At 39.5% G+C, this 20845-nt stretch overlaps 1 protein-coding gene across 5 annotated transcripts in view; it reads right to left on the reverse strand.

The window, feature by feature from the left end:
• Nucleotides 1-6152: 6152 nt before the first annotated feature.
• Nucleotides 6153-20845, reverse strand: part of LOC135472312 (A-kinase anchor protein 13-like) — a 177856-nt gene continuing 163163 nt past the window's right edge. For all 5 annotated transcript variants that reach the window (XM_064751764.1, XM_064751768.1, XM_064751765.1 and 2 more), the window contains 10 exons: nucleotides 20430-20533; nucleotides 19920-19992; nucleotides 19359-19520; nucleotides 18682-18812; nucleotides 14635-14850; nucleotides 12433-12467; nucleotides 11863-11977; nucleotides 11121-11204; nucleotides 10017-10854; nucleotides 6153-9216 (listed from right to left, as the gene is read on the reverse strand). In XM_064751764.1, coding sequence (XP_064607834.1) covers nucleotides 10018-10854; nucleotides 11121-11204; nucleotides 11863-11977; nucleotides 12433-12467; nucleotides 14635-14850; nucleotides 18682-18812; nucleotides 19359-19520; nucleotides 19920-19992; nucleotides 20430-20533 — 1757 coding nt within the window. In that variant the 3' untranslated portion in view covers nucleotides 6153-9216; nucleotide 10017. The remainder of the gene's footprint in view (nucleotides 9217-10016; nucleotides 10855-11120; nucleotides 11205-11862; nucleotides 11978-12432; nucleotides 12468-14634; nucleotides 14851-18681; nucleotides 18813-19358; nucleotides 19521-19919; nucleotides 19993-20429; nucleotides 20534-20845) is intronic.

Below are 20845 nucleotides of genomic sequence, written 5' to 3' on the forward strand. Positions count from 1 at the left end.
AGAGCCAAGATTCTACTCTCCGTGGAAAGACATAAAATCAAAGTGTGAGTAATAATGTGAACTGGTTAAAGAATAATAGAAAAATAATTTAGATCTTGCTGACGACAGTATTACGCTCCTGCACTACTGCATAGGAAGGGTGCGTCAGTGAGGAGCTATTTGATACATATATGACGTCAGAAGATATTGAATTCAAAGAGAGCACCAACCGCGAAAAGCACCCGTTTGTGTCTGTTCGTGTCACACACTACGTATAAGCCTACCAAGCCACTGCTTCAAGCGTCTCAAACCAGGCGTGATCAATAAGTGGTTTTCTCGTAAGGGGTATGGTTGTAGTTCAAAACAGTGGTAAATATTGAAGTGATTTACGACCATAGTCTCTGGCTTGATGCAGGACACGCCGCAAATTTCAAGGGCTAATACGCCAACCGCAATTCTGACAGTGGATGTTGAAGTCTTGTGATGTATAACAGCTGAGGGCGTTGGGGGACCCGTGTAACAGCATTAACGCGATCAGGGGAAACAGACGGGACGAACATGTGGCTCCACAGGTTTCCTCTCCCTGCACGCCATCACACATTGCCACAAGGTGCTAAACCACGGCCCATCGATAACAGCTTAACTACAGGCCAGACTGTAACAGACGTCAGCCACGCGCCTACAGACCATCAACCAATCAACTGCTCAAGTGATGTTTCCAGGCATCCGCATGAACCAGATAGCACCTATCAAAGTCGCTTAGTTTACATATTATGGCATCTTAGAATGAATCATCAATATAAATGCATTTGTATTAATGTCATTTTCACACTCAGTAAGTTGAAAATACTCACCAAAAAGATGCAAAAGACGATAATGTAGGCATACAGAAAAAAAACATACCAAAAAACAATTACGTGAATAAGAAAGACGTGCAGTAAGAAATTTAAGACATTATGACACTCATTGACAAAGCTAATTGGCTTTATTATCTTGTGAAGAATTCCTTTGATAAACAGAATGTTGGCACTCACCACATTTATTGTCGCAATAAAGCAGAATGATCATAATTAAAAGTAGGCGTCATAAAATACATTTCGTCTTCGCTTTCAGTTTTTACGACTACTGTTAAAGGAAGGATTAACTGAAACATAATAAAACGTCGTGATGAGCTACCCATCCTGCATTTGTTCCTGTGTCATTAGCTTTCCGTCGTAAACGCACACTAACACCAGTTACATTGCGCTTATCACCTTCTGTTTGAACCAAGCTTAAACAGAATGGACCAAAAAATCTCTTTAACTTACTTATTTAATTGATGTCTAATGACGCTCTCAAACATTTTTAGCAGGGTTTCCCACTAATGAAAAAAAAAAAGTTTTTCAACGACTTTCAAGGATATAATATCCTATGTCCCAAGACGTTCAAAAGCAATTTAGTTTAAGAACAAACCTTCCAAGAACGTATCCCAAATTTACAAAGAAATATTGTCAAAATGCTTCTAAAACTTTCAATTATTGAAAACATTTCAACAAAAGTCAAGGTCATTTAACGGCTAAGGTGGCGACCAGAGTTTTGAGTTTAAGAACGGAACAAAACTCGGTGGGAACCACTGCATCTTACCTGACACACGACAAACCGCCTGACGTAAAGCCGCCCCGCGGAATCAGCGCGAGGCGGATTCGAACCGTCGACCTCTTTAGAAAGGTCAAACCTCGAGTGGAAATCCATTATAATATCCTCAGCAAACCAGGGCGATCGGCTTAGAATGCGATAAGCCAGCAATGCAGCCATTGGAACAGACTGTCAGTACAAAAATAGGGCAAGAACAAAAAAGGTTTCAAAAACATGCATGGCATTGAAATATATTTTTATACGGGAACTAACAATGAAACGTGGAATGCAAATGTTAAGAGTGGGATGTAAACATGATAGCTCTGGGAAGTGAAAATATATTGCACAAGAATGTACTAGTGTTTGAAACGTTTACATCGGAGATTATTGGCACAAACACCATATTCTCTAACAAATCAAATGTTCTGTATTTACCAAACAACGGCTCAGAAGATTTTTCAGATGTAAATATCAGATTTATACCTGTTCTATTTATAGTATTAAAATGGTTTAAAAGATTACAACGCGATTCTCTATATAAAGTTTAAAAAATTCAAAATAACGATTTTGAACGGTAACACGTGCTGATAATTTTGTGAAAGGTAATTATTTAGGCTATTCTGAGATAATAGCAAAGGTTTGATTGGATTTGCGCTGATCAATGTTTTGCCAAAAAATCTCCTGTATAGACTTTTTTACCGTCGCACTTACACAAGTGCGGTCAAGTTCATGAGTGGGGAATATACCGTGTGCTGCCTGTGGACATGTACCTGACAACCCTGACTGTCATGTCAGCCAAACAAAAACAAATCATTCTATACAATACAAAAGACAATGCTCTTCATTTGTCTACATTTCTGCCTCTTCTATCCGCTTAAATTTCACACAGATCAAACAGACCCCACCCCGAAAACATTCTCTTTGTGAAAAGAGCATCTGTATAACGGATATCCGGAAATATTCAAGTAGTCTTCATAACTACTGTAGTTAAGTGACCACATCCTGTTTTCGGTGTCCACTGCCCTCTTCGTGGCGTCGTACACATGCGTCATTGGCGTACCTAATGGGTTAGCGGACAGGGGCATACAAAGATAGGAACACCACACCGGCATAGAATGACTCTAAAGAGTGAATATCAATTTTTCTCGAATTTCCTCCTTTCGGTGAGGTTTTATGTGTCATTTCCTACAGATAGTCGAGGAATTTCCTTCGTTATTCCTGTAGGTTTACCATTCTTTGTGACTCCACGCAGATAAAATGTAATATTTTCACCTGGGTGGCCTCCTTTGATCAAACATTCATATGGTTCATTTACTTCTGCAAACTGAAGAATTTTGTTACCTTTTACACTATCACGTCCCAAAATAAGTCTAAGACTTGCCATTTCATAAGTAAATAGTGGCCGAGGTGCTTCGCGTCCCAGCGCGGCGCAATGACCTGGGAGCCTCTCACCAATGCGGTCGCTCTGAGTTCAAGTCCAACTCATGTTGGCTTCCTCTCCGGCCATACGTGCGAGGGGCTGCCAGCCATCTGCAGAGTGTCGTGGGTTTCCCCAGGGCTTTGCCCACGGTTTTCTCCGATCATAATGCTGGCCGCCGTCGTAGGAGTGAAACATTATTGAGAATGGCGTAACAAATAATTATATAAAATAATATAAATCAAACAAACAAAAAATAAATAAATACATGAAAAATAAATAAGTAAATGAAAAATAAATAAATAAAAAATAAATATATAGTTAACATGGGTAGTTCACTTAACGATGGACCTGAATGCAAGACGACTTTGGGCGAAATATCGTATCCATTGCGAATCTGCAATTGTTGTTTGAAAAGTGGATATGTCATGCCTAACAATGCTTTTGCCCTCTTCCAGGCGTACAACATTTTCTAAACAAGGCTTTCTGGCCACAAATATATACTGTCTGGAACTGGATACCAAACACGGTCACCTGGTAATGGATGAGCAAACTAACAGGGCACAGTGTGGGGAGACTGCGGAGCAATTTTATCGGTACTAAAGTAGGTCTATATCTTTATTCCCCGGGGTCCTTGAGTTAGTAAGAAGACATATTATATCAGTGGAGGAGTATCAGGGTTCAATCTGCCCGCGTTGTACCGAGTGGCCGATACCCTGTCAGTCGGGCGACGCCGTGTCCCAAGGCAGTCAGACTTACCACTTACCTCGGACGTGTTAAGAATACGCTGCACAACTTACAGATTCGACTTGTACTGATGGTGGATCAGTGACAGGCATTCAGACAGGAGTAGAATCGATGGAGGACTAGTATGGGAGGCTAGAATCAACAAAATCCAGCCGACGTATGGCTTCTTGATCCCCAGCAATGATCCCATTTGGAAAGAGCATTGGCGCATCATTATCTGGTCTCGAGTCACGCAAAGGCCTGAGTGGGAACGCTGCCAAATGAAGTCCTCCATGACAATGTCCAACCGGTTAGAGCCATTACTCACGAACATTATGCCCCCTTTTCACGCCCCTACCATTTCAATCTCGTGCCATTTCGCTACGCAAACAAGAATAGTTGCCGATACCATGGACCACTATCCGGTTCGACTTAAGTTAACACGCCAAACTCTAATATATCTTACCGCTTAAGCAACAGAGTTTGTTTTTGCCACATCAACCATGCATAGAGACTATAAGGCCAGCCACCGAGGATTAGTGCTAACTGACTCAACACTTCTGCTTTTTGGAACCGGATTTTCGAGCTTTCGACATGTTCGTGGAATAAATGACAGACGAATTTCAAAGGTTCATGTGGGAACACTTTCAATTTTACTTGGAGGGTTTTTCAATAGTGTCTGGAGTCAGTGTAGATGTCCGTGTCGCGTTTATTTTCTTGGTCAGTGTTTAACATAGCTTCCAATATTAACAAACCACATTACGGTGGCTTTAAAGCGTTTGTCTCTAAGCGGGAGACCCAGATTCTATTGGGAGTCGATCATATACTACTACCGGTACCTACAACTTGAAAATCAGTGGTCTCGGCCGCCCTCCTTACAGCGATTGCGTCCCTCTCTATGCCTGCTTGACACCACTGCCACCACTAGGCAAGTTTGACCTTTGGAGCCTGAGCGACACACGTGGACTTGTTTTGACTTAGCCTTATCACTAATCTCCTCCCGCCGACCTATAATTAATATACGTCAGGAAAGCTGTTTCAGGTGCTGGTCACTATCATGCATGTTGTGTATACTTTTAATAAAAACAATGCATGTGTATGAAGTAGAAACAAAGGTTAAGTTTGTGTTTTCTGACATCATTCCCTGTCCGTGACCCCATTGGCTTTGGTGTTGTTAAAGATTCCAGTATAAAATCTGTTAGAGGTGGTAGTGATATAAAGCGAAAGTAGAGAGCGGTGCATCCACTGTCTTTTGAGCCTGATGCTTTGCAAAAATGCAAAGGATACATACTTCCTTTGCCCGGTGAGCACAAAATATGAAACGAAACGCCATATCTGGTGTTTTACGGCGACAGAATCAACAAAAGTGCAGAGGGCACGTATTACTTTGACCGGTTAGATGACAGTCTGAAACACAGCGTCATGTTGGGTACCGATTCTTCGATGGTGCCTCACTCTTTCTTTACTCCTAAATCCCCAGACACGACAGTACCAGCTTCACCTGGGTTTGTCTACCTTTTCCCTGGTATTTGGGAACACTACATTTGGTGTGGCATCCAATATCCATGCTAAACTATTTTTGTTTATTTAAGTGATATTTTACGCCGTACTTTTTAATTATGGCACAGCGGCCAGCATTATGGTGGGAGTGAGTGAGTGAGTGAGTGCTTGGGGTTTCACGTCGTTCTTAATTTTTTGACGACGAAGGAATCCTAGAGTGCATGTACTGTGCCTCCTTGTTACAGCACAGATTTCCACCGCTGTTTTATCTAGTGCTGCTTCACGAAGACGCCTTACTGAAGGCAAGTAATCCGCGCCGCCCAAGCCATTATACTGACACGCGTCAAACAGTCGTTGCACTATCCCCTTCATGCTGAACGCCAAGCGAGGAAGTTACAACTTCCTCTTTTAAAGTCTTAGGTGTGACTCGACCCAGGATTGGCCCTGGATCTACGGCTCCCGAAGCGGACGCTCTACGAACTGTGCTATTGAGGCCGGGGGAGGGACAAATCTAAAGTATAAATCATCGCCACACCATCTCTTTAATTGGGCACTATATACTTTGAAGAAAACCGATGAATATAATGTTTTATCGTTTTGTAATGTTTGGTCATCTTCTTCTGGCAAAAAAAAAAAAAAAAAGAGTTCAGTGGTAAACTCTGGGGTAGGTACAGAATATTTAGGACAAATATTTTAACCATTTCGGTTTTTACTTTATACGAGGGAATAATGCTGTACTCCAAAGGTTTTCACTTATACCACATAACGTATCATCAAACGATTGTTATTTCTGCAAGAAACAACCCTCAATCTGGACAAACCAGCAATCTTATAGTTATCGCATTGTGGCCAATGACTTCCGTAAAGGTATCCAATCCACTTCTGAACAGATGTAGTCAAGTCAAACAAATTGTTAGTTTTGTGTACATTTATTTAATTTGTTGACATTATATAAATGACCTCATTCATTTACAAACTACAGTGGGTCTATTTTTTTTTTACATGTACAGGCTTTTTACACATACAATTATTCAATTGTAATTGTCGCTGCGACTTGATAACATCATAATCCATGTACGGAGCCCACGTGTGGGATATAAAGCGAAACAAAAGGAATCACGCGAGGCGAAATCCCCTAACAGGATACAGGCAATGTCCAATGGTTTAAATACATTACCACTGCAGTTATATCACAGAATATAACCGCAGATTGGAGTTCACGTTTTATATCCCAAGCACATCTAGAGGGTAAAGGCATTGGGTGAGGCTGTGCTTGAAGACTCACCACTGAATCTTGGTAAACAACACTTAGAAGTCTGGGCAGTAAAATACGTCATTTTAAACAAATTTTCCTGATTAGCTGGACAATATTCAGTTCCACTATGTAATTTTTAACAAGACAGTTTGGTTTGGAATTTTCAGATATAAAGTTACCTCGAAATTTGCATAAAAAAACTATACGGACACGGTTATAAATATGCTTCTAACTGCTGCTGCTCTTCATATAAGGTGAACAAGGAACAAATGTAAGAGTTTACAGTAAACCTTATAAAAATCTGCAAAGAACATTGCATCCATGAGGGGAGGCTTTGAGCCCAAGGGAAAAAAAAACAGGGGCAAGGAGTTCTCCTTGACGAACCACAAGCCGCTTACAAAGACGTGTTTATACAGAAGTTACATCACAGCAGCACTAGGAAGTACAGACGCCATGTACAAGCACCTTTCTACAGTACAGTGTCAGAAGAAAACTAAACAAACAGACATAAAAAGGACCGGATAGAAAAAATATCACTTTGATAGAAGCTTTACAAGGGTGTTTCCAGAAAAGGTTAGAAAAATTGTCTGTATAGTTTAAACTGCATATTGCTGCCCATGGGCAAGTACATATTACATGTAAGAATGTTTTTAAAACGTTATTACTTATACAATATGGCATAAAGCTGTCTGCTTACTGGCGTAAAAATGGCCAACCATTAAGACAGAGAGAATGACTCAATATATATGGCACAAGCCACACTCCAATGAACAGACCTGAACCACACTAAACCCAACTCTACCTCCACCAGGGCAACCCATGACACACATATAAAACAGCTTTGTGCAATTTCAGTGCTTCAAAACATGGTTTAGTTAGCAGAGTTCCTGATTATGTGGGGTTCTGTATATTTACAAAGAAAAACAAATAATCACAGGGAAGACCGATTTATGCCATGAGGGCAGAATGGGGGTGGGGGGTGGGGGTGGGGTGGAAACAGTAATGTAACTAACAGGCCATACACCTCTCTTCCTAACTAGAGCATGTATTAGAGACCGACTGGGATACAGTAGAAGTAAATTAACAAACACAACAGACAAACAATTCTCAGAAATGCCAAAACACAGACCAGGGATCAGCGAAAAGGCTATTTTGGACTACAGTAAAAATATAGAGAATCTTTTAAGAAACAATTTAACAGAACTATCAAAATTATCATGAGGGAAAACAGTCCCAACAGCTTTATGATTACACATCCTACTCTTCAGATACAGGTAGGGATAGTACTCCTGTAAACCATTCAAATAAATCAATTTGAAGAATACAAGTGATTTTTTTTTTCTTTTGCAATTCAAGTAATGTGGCATCTTTTCCCTTTCAATGTTGACTTAGGTCCAAGCTGGATGGAACGTTAATCTCTTGTATGTGTAATACGTGACCATTTCACTCCAAAAACCTCATAAAAAAGCAGGAATGGGCAGCAGACTATAAAGCTTGGACCAGGATTACTGTACCTGGGAATGATTCGCCATTAACTGCATTTTATTTCAGGTACAACAGAAGTTATTTTTGGTCTTAACTGAGTTAACTGCATTTTACTACACTTCTGAAAAGTCCATTCTTACATTTGTGAATGTAAAGGGGAAAACAAAACAGAAAAACACCAACCGATTAACAACCATTAAATGAATTTGTACACAGTAATAGTAATTTCAGCTTGAGACCAGCTCTAATATAACACATTTATTATACACACACAAATGCAAAACAAACTTAAAAGCATGTAGATATATAGTAATAAATACATAATCAAAGATATAATTTAACACAATTTCAAAGTCCTTTTTATCTCAGGACTGAGTAAAATGATTACAAATCCTATAATTAAACCATTGCACAGTTTGACTTCCTTAGTGTACCCTCTCTATAAGATCCTGGTGCGTACAGATAGCATATGTAGATAACCAATTTACCTATCAAATTTGCCATTAATAAACCATGCATAATATCTCCTGAAGACTTTATTTTTTCCATTCAGGAGGTCTTGTGATCAAATATAAATATATGCATGCCTCTTGTATCGTGACTTAAAACATCACCAAAATGTCAAATTCAAAAAAAAAAAATTAAAATGTTCCAATTAGGTATGCAAGAAACTAGATGTGAAAAAAATGGAGATAGATACAGCTCCAGGTCTCTTTGATTTAAGTAAAGGTTAAAATAGAAATCTGACTTCGGATGCTTTGAAAGACCTAATTTCTCCCAAGTAAAGGAGAAAAAAACAGTACCGCAAATAAAAGACTACTGGTGAAATGGGCAAGCCCTTTGTCCTTAATAGGTTTTACTTATTGTGCTGAGTCAATTTAAGACTTGATAACTATCAAGGTGGACACAGTAAACAACAAAGACCAAAAAGGCCTAGTGTATGAAGCCACAGAAGAGCACATCTTCATTTCTTCCTCTCAATACCATTTTACGCAGCAAGTCCATCAAAACCCATCTTGAGAACACACAGACTTCAGGAATCCATAGGGTCCGATCAAGCCAAGATTGATCTGCTTGTCTATAAGGGAGTAGAATGTTTACCTGTTCAGCCAATTAAACATCATCAAGACTCATCAAAAATGAATGTGTTTGAATTGACAAATGAACTGTTCTACAGTTGAAATTGGAAAATGGTTTGAAATCCACTAAATATAGGTCTTGGCACTTGGTGAGGTACAACCTGCAAAAGGACAAAAAAGGGGAAAGTCAGAAACATTGAGGATTAAAAAATGTCTGACCACAATACTTTAGAATCTTTATCCTCAGTATTCGTTGGATAACATTTATGGATTGAAAGGCGTGACAGGAGACAAACCACTAATAGCATATGGACTAGTATTATTTATTTCCCTGTATCTGATCTAAAAATTCACCTCAGAAAGTACATTTTTAGAGGCAATAAAGGTCACAGGATATTTTTTTTTGTGCTCAAACTTGCATTTTTACCACACAGTGTTACCCTACCTTAAAACCCCTACCCACTCCCCTTTACTAAAACACCTTTATTTCAGAACAAACATAGAAGTTGTATTTTGCCATCATTACTTTTCAGATGTAATACATGTAAAAGCTTTTGCAACAAAAAATTTAGAGAGTAATTCACATTTAGAGGCTATACCAGAGATTTTTCAGAAAAAATTGATAAGCATAAATCCATAAAATTTTTTGCCTTTTTTTTTCTAAAATAACTCAAACAAAATTTCTAAAGCAGGTTGCATTATAACTTTGTCAAACTTAAGGATCATTTTAACAAACGTACAAGTGTGAGTCTGATTTTCACTGAGAAGCAACAATTTGAGCTACATGTATTCTTAGTAAATTTGATTTCATTTATAGCAAATGTGGATTTTTTCCCCAAACAGCCCATTTATCCTCTGTCAAAAAATTAACTTCATCTGTGTGTGTCGAAAATGTTTTGTCACCCATATTAAAATATGCCTGCAAACCCACATGCAGTTTATAGGTGGAAGGTGATGTTACCTTAAAAGTAGATTTCTCCCGAAGGTGCAGACTGTTGAGGTGTAGAATGCTGTTCTGCAGGCATGCCTGGGTTGGTCACCTTCTCTACATTTGGTTGGCTGGTCGTTCGTGCCCGACTCGCCGAGATTGGCTCGGCTAGCTTCAGAAGGGACCGATTTCTCATCACCTGACCCAGACCGGAACTGGATGAAGTGGAGCTGCTGACTTTGGGACCTGACTGAGAGAGGTGGGTGGGAAGGCCGAGATTGGGTGAGCCTTGGGAAGCCTGGCCCTGAGCACTACCAGCACCTCCCTGAGCTGCGGGAGAGCCCCCGGAATTACTGGCGAGTTTGAAGGGCAGGACCTGCTGCACACTGCCGCCTTGTGGAACAGCGTTAACGGAGCCAACTCTCTGTTCATTTGTGCAGCTGAGCAGGTGCATGGGAAGCTGCTGCTGGGGTTTCTGGGCGTCCGTTGGCCCGTGGGTGCCCGAGAAGCTGGCCACAGAGAAGCGGTGCATGGGTCTAGCATGGCTGTCGCGGCCCGAACCCCCAGGCTGGGATACGTGCTTGTTGTACGTAGGTCCGGAGCTGGCTGCCGCTTCTAGGCCCCCAGTATGTGGGTACTCTGCGGATGCAGACCGCTTATGGGAGATTTGGTCGCTGGGTAATCCTGAGGGTACGTAGAAGCTTGAGGACGACTGGACCTTACCCAGAGCTGTCCCACTTAGGGGCCGAGGAGGTTTCTTATCCGCAGCAGACGTTGTGGAAGTCTCCCGGTGCTCGTTAAAGAAATCCACTTGCTTCTGTAAGAATTCTTTCTGCCTCTGGAGTTCCTCTTTTTTGGCAGCCAACTCAGCCTGTGTGGGAAAGAAAAAGAATCGCATGATTTTAAATAAAACTGACAAATTTTGTAAACAATCATTATTATTGGAAATCCTTAAAATGCAAAATTGATTTCACAAACAGCAATCACATTTCAAATGATATTTCAGGTACTGCCAAGACCAATTTTGGGGGCAAACATATGATACAGCACTTTCAATTTTCAATGTGGGGGGAACGTGAGAAAGAATTACTTTGGACAAAATTTAATCCATGGATAACTATTAAAAATTCTTCATACCCTATCTTGCTCAAGCTGACGCCTCTCTTCAAAGATTTTGGCTTTTTCTCCATCAATCTTGGCTCTGTCTCTGCTTACTGTAGCCTGGGTAGAAGGAATTTGCAGACTTAAAGCATTACGTGGCTGATTTGTATCTTAGTCAAAATTATGCAAACATGATGATTAAAATTTCCAGACTGATGGAATGGAATTATACTGAAATGAAACAAGATGAAGTATGCTTTTGGGAATCACCTAAATTATCTTTGGTTACCAGCTGTCTGTGGTTCTACCCCACAAACCCATGGAAAGAAAATCTACACACAAGAAAAATACCATCTACCTACGTCATCATATTTGGTGCAAACAAGCTATAAACAGATTCTGACTTATCAGAAAATTTGCCCACAGTAACCGTTCATGACTTAATCTTCTTCCCATATGACTTAATCTGAATAATATAATGAACAATATTTTGTTCAATCTCTCCTTTGGAAAGTCGTATTTCACCTAATGTTTAGCAATTAGCCAGCGGCACATTTTGCTTGATTCTGATTGTTTCATCCACTTTACAGGGCCATGCAAAAATATTTTGTGAAGCTTGATTAACTACTTATCAGAACAACAGAGACCGTTGACATCACAAGTATCACTTCAGTAACTTTATGTGCTTCTGAAAGTGCACTTTCACGTACCAAATGTATCGAAATACACTGAGTTTAATACAACCTGAACACTTTGCAAAACAGTGAGTTAGAGTTACCTGTAGATTCCTTAGTTCCTCCAGCTGATTATGACGGTACACATTTTTACGATCGTGCATGTCTGCAGATAACTTGTTGATTCTCTCATTTGCCTCGGCAAGCTGCGCCCGTAAACTGAAATCAGATAACCACGCCCATTATTACAGAATGAACCCTGTGTAAGCTGCCCCATAATCATTGCACATAGGAACCACAGGCAGGCTAGTGGCTCACTACTGGCTAATCTGTCTTCTGGCTTGTACGCCATGTCAGTAATGTACTGTCTAAATGCAGAACCTTTCCTGCATAAAGTAATATGGGTCTTAGATGTGCAGTTTTTTGCTCATTCCTCCCTTTGCAAAGATGTTTTGTGGGCAAAATTGGTAATGTATTGATTCATAGCAAGAGGAACACAGTCAATTCAGCTTGCAGATAAGATGCCACTGTGCCGGCAATGGCACTTATTGATGAATATATTTGATAACAACAATACCTGGAAGACCTGAGAACACATTTTAATCACATCACATATTTTTAGAGACTTAAATTACCATAAAACAGAGACAAAAAAGAATAAAATAAATATTTACCTTTCTACAGCTGTACCTTGCTGTGCCGTTAAATGCTGTTTAACAGAAACAAGAACATAAACTGTTAAAATTCAGAAACAAATTCGCACACATCCACAAAACAGCTGTTGATCAGATTGACAGACAGTGGACAAACCCAAGACAGCCAGAAAGTCACAACCTATCTACTAATTGCTCAATACATTCTATAGAAGCAAATATGGTCACTAAATGGATTACCTGGATAAAATAAAAATGATCAACTTAGTCAAAATCACAGCTCCTGTACTATTGATATTTTAAGACCAATCAAAGCTCCCAAACTATTTATTTATTTATTTGATCAGTATTTTATGCCATACTCAAGAATATTTGTCTTTATATATTACAGCAGCCAGTATTACCCTAATTCCTCAACCTTTTTGCATATTAATGAGCAACATTCAGAGCACTTTCTGCATGCTTTTAATTTTATTTTGGAGACAAAACAACAATAGTTGGATTGGCCAATTTCAGAGCTTTACAAAAAGAATAATTTTATCAGTTTCCACAGAAAAAGCCAAAAGGCTGAAGAATTACAGTATGGTGGGAGATTCGCTGAAGTCTCCCAAACTATGTCTCATGTAATGTACAGTAAAAGCATGTGTACCTGGTCACTGCTAGGTGCTTTGATAAACTTCTTTTTCAAAAGCGCAAACTAATATGTAACACCTCTTGTATAACAACGAACACGTTAAGAAAGGACATAAATTACTTTTACATTTATTGTGTATTAAAAGACACCACTTTGTATAATTTTTTAGCTTTGTTCTAGCAGTGAAATAAATGTCACATCTCATCACTTAGAGGCAAATTCAAATGAAAACATCACCTGCTAATCCATTAAGAGACACAAGCTCAATGATAAATTGTTTTTGTGTTTTGTGGGTTTTTTTTTGCATCACATGCTTATTAACTACAGTTCTTTCACTGTCTTAAATTTAAACATTTAAGAACACATAAAAACACATAAAAACAGTAAAATTGTTTTAAAAGGGCTGAAGATGGCTTTTGTACATGGGACAATTTCTTGCGGATGATTTGCTCATCTAAACGCACAGGCCCTAGTGTAAATACAGCCTGGGGATAAGCAGAGATCAGACAACAATGTAGTTTTTGTGTATTAACAGCTGCCTGATGAAAAACAGGAAATGTTTATCCTACATGTAGCTTTTCAAGAGCATCATTAAAATCTAATAGCATCCTTGTCCATATATGACTCATATTATGCTGTGTCTTGGCGAGACATATGTGTTAGCTAAATTAAAGGAAAAGAATAGTACCATTATGCTTAATAACACTCTGCTCGTCCTCGGGGGATGCTTTTGTATGCAGAGATGTTTGAAGGGGCATGGGGGGACTGAAGAAAATAGTTTTAAACTTTACAAGAATGTCACCCTCACTTCCCAAGGGGGTGGAGAAGGCAGACAATCAGGTGTAAATCTTGAAGGATGTTACAAATAAGCCCAAAACAAGTCTGTTATTTCCGGAGGACTGTTTTGATGTTGGTGCTAACATTTTTCCAAAGGCCTATGCTATGACAAGAAAAAAAAATTGAAGTAAGTTTATAGGATATTAAACTTCAACAACAAGCCTTCATTTCTGTTTCTAAGACAACATTTTTGTGTAGCAGATTTGCAGCTTTACAAAGACGAGGGAAAGACCTGTTTGCTTCTACATATCAATAATTGCATTCATCAGCTAATGTGGTCTGGTTCTACTGCACAAGACAGAGATGGTGCGGAACCTATCAGTGAAAAAAACGAGAAACTCTACAAACATTAGGTTTTTTTATTTTTGGCAATTTTTTTCTGATCAACCCATTCCTTTAATCTTTTCCCAACTGCACACTAAAAACTAAGCATGCCTTGAAATTTAACCATCCAAAAGGTTTACACACAACGTGGCTATATCAGCTTAAAGTCCAATTCTGTACCATGAAATGACAACAGATTTAGGGAAAAAACTGAAGGCCACTGTAGAACGTGAACCATCTGCAGTTTGCTGGCAGACCGTCATACATAAGGCCAGAAAGGAAGCCAACATAAGCTGTACTCACAGTGACTTTCATGTGCATCTAAAAAGGTATATTTTTTAATTTCGGAAAGCCCACATACAACCTGGAGCAAAAAATATCGTGTTTTGTTCTTAGAATTTACAGCAATCACTCGTACTGTGACTCACCACGATGGTGTGGAGGTACTGTGCCAGCTGAGCAATAGACACCACCTGGTCTCTGCTGGGGGGCACCAGAGCCGCCGATGATAGGGGCAACTCTCCCAGGACGTCCTGGTCAATGTCAGGGTCAGAGCCACGCCCATCTGGCTCGTCCCGGTCACCCAGGGGGCGGGACGGCTGGGGAGGCTGAGAGCTATGGCGATGAGATAATGGACTGGCATCCTGCACAAGAAAACAAGACTAGATAAATATATAGTGTATTATGATGAAAACAAGGTTTACGGTGACATCAAGTTTATGTTGTGTTTCATGGGTGAGCTAACAATGAAATACCCAAAAATAAAACTGAAAACCTACCACTTTGATTCAGTTTTGAAGTTTTTATAATTTCTTTTTCAAGGCTTTCTGATTGTGTAAACATGTTTTCAACAGAAAAGTGCCAAGGATAATCCTCATTTATCACAATTTTGATGATTTTTCTTCAAAAAAATTGTCTATTTTTAAACCCTCCTCCAGCACTGATAAAAGATTTCTTCTGCCCGAAAACCAACACTTAAAATTGGTGTGGTTTAAATCAGTACATACTGTAGTGTAACTTCAGCAATCACAGTGTTAATGATGTACTGTTACTAATATTGCCCCCCCCCCCATTGATTTTACTGTCCCGCTCCACCATTACATAACAACACTGATAAGTACATATTTTGGGGAGAGGATTTATTTGGGATGAAAATTGATAAAAGAAAACACCAGGAACCAATAACCAATCCGTTGGAAAGTCTTTAAAAGACATTTAACCGCATATGACCTAAAACTGACATTATTACTGATACAACATGGGTCACTTGTTCCATACAGACATTTTACTATTACAGGGGACTCTCATATACTACATAGACCTTCAGTTAGCAATACACAAGAATGACTCTAATCTCCAAATAACAACTGGTTTAACAGTAGCTAGGCTTGTTGACAGTCTTATATTGTATCTACAGGCAACCCCGCAAAGGGATCACCGACACGGTTTTGCTGGGGATACAGACACCCTGCTAACTAGGTCATCTACATGTCTGTAGCCTATGATAACATCAAAGGCCACCTATATCACCTGTCAACATTCAGCTTTACCTGAGACTAAGGAGACTGAAGACAGGTAAATAATAGGGGCCAGGCCAGTGACTGATAATATCTACATTGTATCACCTATGATATATCACAACATATTACCTGTAATTATAGAGTCAGGTAAGATCGTACCTACACGCACATCTGTATATTTATACACATGAGCATGCATGTATACTGATAACAAAGAGGATACACTGTAAAAACAACAGCGTCATAATAGATGACTAACGGGCTGCAATAAAATACTGGCATCTATTATCAAATGGTAGGTCTACTTGTTTAACACATCACTAAAGTATCCATGCATGCATTATTCAGAAGACAACCTAATGGCAACTGGAAATGGTCCTTTTTAAAGCTCATGATCAACTTGAACCCCAGATTTTATGGACTCTTCTATGCTTGAGGGGGGCCTCCGTGGCTCAGTCGGTTAAAGCGCTAGCGCAGCGTAATGACCCAGGAGTCTCTCACCAATGCGGTCGCTGTGAGTTCAAGTCCAGCTCATGCTGGCTTCCTCTCCGGCCGTACGTGAGAAGGTCTGCCAGCAACCTGCGGATGGTCGTGGGTTTCCTCCTGGCTCTGCCCGGTTTCCACCCACCATAATGCTGGCCGCCGTCGTATAAGTGAAATATTCTTGAGTACGGCGTAAAACACCAATCAAAAAAAAAAAAAAAAAAAAAAAAAAATCTATGCTTGAGATTCCCATTACATACTGACCTTAATTTGTAGCATTTAAATCAGCATTTAAATCAGCATTCATGTCGAAAAATGCTCAAAGCTGCAGTTGGTAATCTGACTTGCGGGAGCTATGTGAAAGTGGCTTCAGATTCAAGGGCTCCAGGCTTTGGGAAAAGCATTTAAATAGCCTGAGGAAGACTGTGGTCGAAAGTCTTCAGGGTTCTACAACTATCGTTTTATCTTTGTTTTTATTTATTTATTTGATTGGATTGGTGTTTTCAGCCAAACTCAAGATTATTTCACTTGTACGACAACGGCCAGCATTATGGTGGGAGGAAACTGAGTAGAGCCCTGACAAAGCCCACGATCATGGGCGAGTTGCTGGCAGGCCTTCCCACGGATGAGTGGAGAGGTCACCTTTGTAATAAGGGAGAGTAACATGAACAGCCAAGGGCAGTTGCACTGGTTTATAGACCAAAAAAAGAAAATAAAATCAGTCACAAGAGTAACCTATTTCAAAGCTATTAGTACCCCATGGATATCCTTTGTCCACCACTGAATAGCCTTTATCACCTTTTCTTTACAATACATACTGGTTCCGTCTACCATATATCTTCTTCAAAAAAGTTTTATAACAATCATACATACTGTCTACCACATTAAAAGCTTTCTGTACACTTCGATTGGAGCCATTTTCAATGGCGACTTCTAGAGTTGCAAAGGTGTTCTCCTAAAAGCAACTTGGCACTCTAATTCATTATCCCCAACAAAGGCAGCCTTTTCCCTGGGATACCAAATACAACAGTACTGTATTGTAACAGCAACTTATTGTGGGTCTTCCTACATCGACCACGTATACACTGCTCTTCTGTTTTTCATCACAGAGGGTTATGTAGGGTTTGTAGTGATAAACCTACCCCACGTTCAAACAGACAGGCTAACTGTTGTTCTGTTCAATCGGAGGCCACACACTCGGCTGTATCAAAACCTCACAGGTGAGTTCATTCTTCGAACATGTATTAAAGTGTTTGTGAAATGCTTGACAAGAGATACAAAGGCAAATTCATCCTCAATGATCACAACAAAACACTGAATTACACGACTCTATTTATCTGCAAACATATAACTATGAAGCCACACCATTCAGTCAACACTTTAAAAATCAACAATATCTCTTTTGTTAAATAAAACCAGAAGACTGAATAATAAAGCTATTCAACCTTTTATTGTAGGTGTTGTAGCATAACCTAGGCCTTCACCTAGACCAACTCAATCTGTGGAAGTATATCTGCTGTAGGATCTATGGTTCATATTGGATCTCATACATGTTAAAATATACATAAAGACATTGGGTGGGTGGGGGTTGGGGTGGGTGTTGGGGTGGGGGTTGGGTGGGATGGGGTGGTGGGGGTGGGATGTCCTATCAGCAGTTACTAAATTATGTTTCTAAATAATGTTCTCTGCAATGTTTCACTAGGTTGAACACTATTCTGATGTCTGCACAAAAGCAATTTCAAATTGATCTACTTGCTATTTATTTGGCAGACACCATTTATGAATATCTATACAACATTTTGCAGAATAGTCAGATAGTTCTGGCTTTAGTATTGTCAATTTGTTCAAAGTGTACAAAAAATTGCCAGGGTTCTTAACTGATTGTTTTGTAAGGTTATGCTTGGGAATTTTTCACTGATGGCTGACTTTCAATTTTAAAACCTGGACCACGACATAATTAAATGGGAGTCTCGTCGTAACAAGTTGGAGGCTTCACCAATCACTAAACTGAACTCTAGTTTTGTTAAGTCGAGAGGAAAATGAAACAATTAGTCTCTCAGATGACAACAAGACTAAGAGTTCAATAAAAGTCTGATCAGTTACACAAGAAGGACCAACACTTGACAGTAAATACAGCTTTCAATGAAGACATTTTTCAATTTGTGTAATACACAAGTAAAAGTCAAAAAGACTTAATGTATTTTTGACACCTTATCTTGCCATTGTTCTGTGTATTACATAAAACTGATCAATGGTACAAGACTTTACAGTTTGGGTATTTGAGGTTTGACACTTACGCATTTGGTGTTTCACGCTGTACTAAAGAATATTTCACCTATACGACGGCAGCCAGCCTTATGGTGAGAGGAAACTGAGCAGAGCCTGGGAAGTTTGACACTTGGTTTTATAGGTTTTGGCTTCAGATGAAATCCGCTATGTGATTTCCTCCCTTGTTACAGAAAAGAGTGTTACCTTGTAGTTAGGACTGTCCCCTGACCCTGCCTCTCCACTGGTCACTTCACGGCCGGAGTACTGGACAGGACTTACTGACCGCTCGTCCTCCCCACACACCTGAGTGCCGTAACGCTTCTTCAAAACTCCAACTAATAGGTCAACAAATCAAACAAAGTTTTGTTAACATGAAAAATCAAATTACAAGTTACAATAAAACAGAATGTTTTAACTGGGAAAAATTCATGACAAATATATGTACAAAACTTTAGTGCAAAAACTGTAAAACCAAAAACTAACTTGTGCAACTGAGTTCAATGAATATGAAAGGCTGAAAATTTGTGAAATAAGCTTACTTTCAGTGGCAACAAGACCATATATCACAACTTCAGTTCATGCTATGCTTTTCACAACCGACGGTGATTTCATAGACAGATCAATGACTTGAGGTCAAGTTTAAAACTACATCATAATGCTTTGTTTAATGTCTCACACATTCACGACAGATTTAGCTTAAGACAACTATCAGAAAGAGCTCTAATGGACAACAAACTTAGCACTGTCAACAATTCTTAAATTTTGATGTACGTCTAAAAATGCCTTTAAGAACTAGGGCAAGTTTCTCAAATGTTGAAGGTTTCTCCACTTTGTTCATGATGCCAACTCATGCACACAGCAGACAAGACATCTGTTCTCACCTTTGGGAACATCATGGCTGTCAAAACCAGCAAAGGTTTCAGCTCTCTTTGGCACCGGCGGCGTCATGTACGAGGCACTAACGTGCTCCCCTGCACTACTGACACTTCGGCTGAGGTTAGTTGGACCATTTCCACTTTGCAGCATTACAGTCAAGCGAGAGGCTAAAAACAAAGCATAAAACCAGGTAAATGACTTGCAACTTGTTGTCCGTATTAGTAATAACTGATTTATCTAAAAGAAAATAGAACTAATATTATCCATGAAGGGCAATAATCCACATAATTCTTCATGCTGAGTTGCCTCCCTTCGCAATGCAATAACTGCTGAGAATTTCACGGCTGAGACAAAATGCATAAAATGTACTTTCAAGGGAACCCTAAAATTAATGGAATGGGAAGAAATACTACTATGACTTTACAGTAGTTAACAAGATACTTGTTGGGACTGGCAGTTGCTGATTCCTTTTGCTGCTCCCCTTTTCCAAATTAAGCCCACTTAGCCGTAATTTCCTTCCGATTCTTGTTACCCTGGCTGGACACAAGTGTTATTAACACTCCTACCTTCTTGAATGGCTGCCTGCAGCACATCCCCAACCTCTTGCTGTTCGACTTTCTCATTCTGTCTCAATTTCAACTTAAAGAAACAAAAATGAACAGCTAAAGTTAGATGCTCCAGTTCTGTGTTAATTTCAGTAACAGTGTCAAGAGACAAGATCCTATCAAGCTTTATTCATTCAGCACACAACAAAACAAGTGTTGTGTAGAAGACAATACAATATTTAAAGATAAAAACGGTAAAATCTTTATGGAAAACAGGTGATTCTTTGAGAATAACAGCTAAGTCATACAACAGTCATAGGCCTAATTGCCAAGTGTAGCAAAATAAACGTTGCAATTATTTGAGGACAACAGGTGATCTTTTGAGGAAAATAATTAACTCTTGAAAAGCTTAGAAGAATATTTAAGTTTATCTTGAAAACTGGACAGGATTTACAAGCATATGTAATGCAAGCACCAACTGGACCAGACATTTTGTTTATCTGTGCCGAACTGGGAGTTTGGACAACTCACCATGGGCGGTTCTTCCTTGGTATACAGCTCCAGCAATTCTGTGAACAGTCGGTTCTTCTCATCACAACAAGCTTTAATCTCCTGATCCTTCCTCTGCATTTGCTCTACAAAACACACAGCACTTAAACGTCAGGCACCAATAATTATCTCAAGCAGAGATATTTAATACAATTGTACTGATTTGAATATATATTCAAATACTCTATTTAAACATGTATGATAGCATTTCTGAGGACGATAATCTGGGCTGAGCCTGGTGGAATCCAGTCCCTCCTGACATTCGGCCACAACCAATGGGTCTGCTCTGAATTACCTCCCTTGTTACACAACAGCCACTATGACGTGACACCAGCTTAGTTCTTGAGGCGTGAAGCTAAGAGAAATGGGACTTCGCCTGTCAAAGCCTGCAGTGTGTA

The sequence above is a fragment of the Liolophura sinensis genome, chromosome 8 (genome assembly GCF_032854445.1).
Source record: "Liolophura sinensis isolate JHLJ2023 chromosome 8, CUHK_Ljap_v2, whole genome shotgun sequence".
Lineage (NCBI taxonomy): Eukaryota > Metazoa > Mollusca > Polyplacophora > Chitonida > Chitonidae > Liolophura > Liolophura sinensis.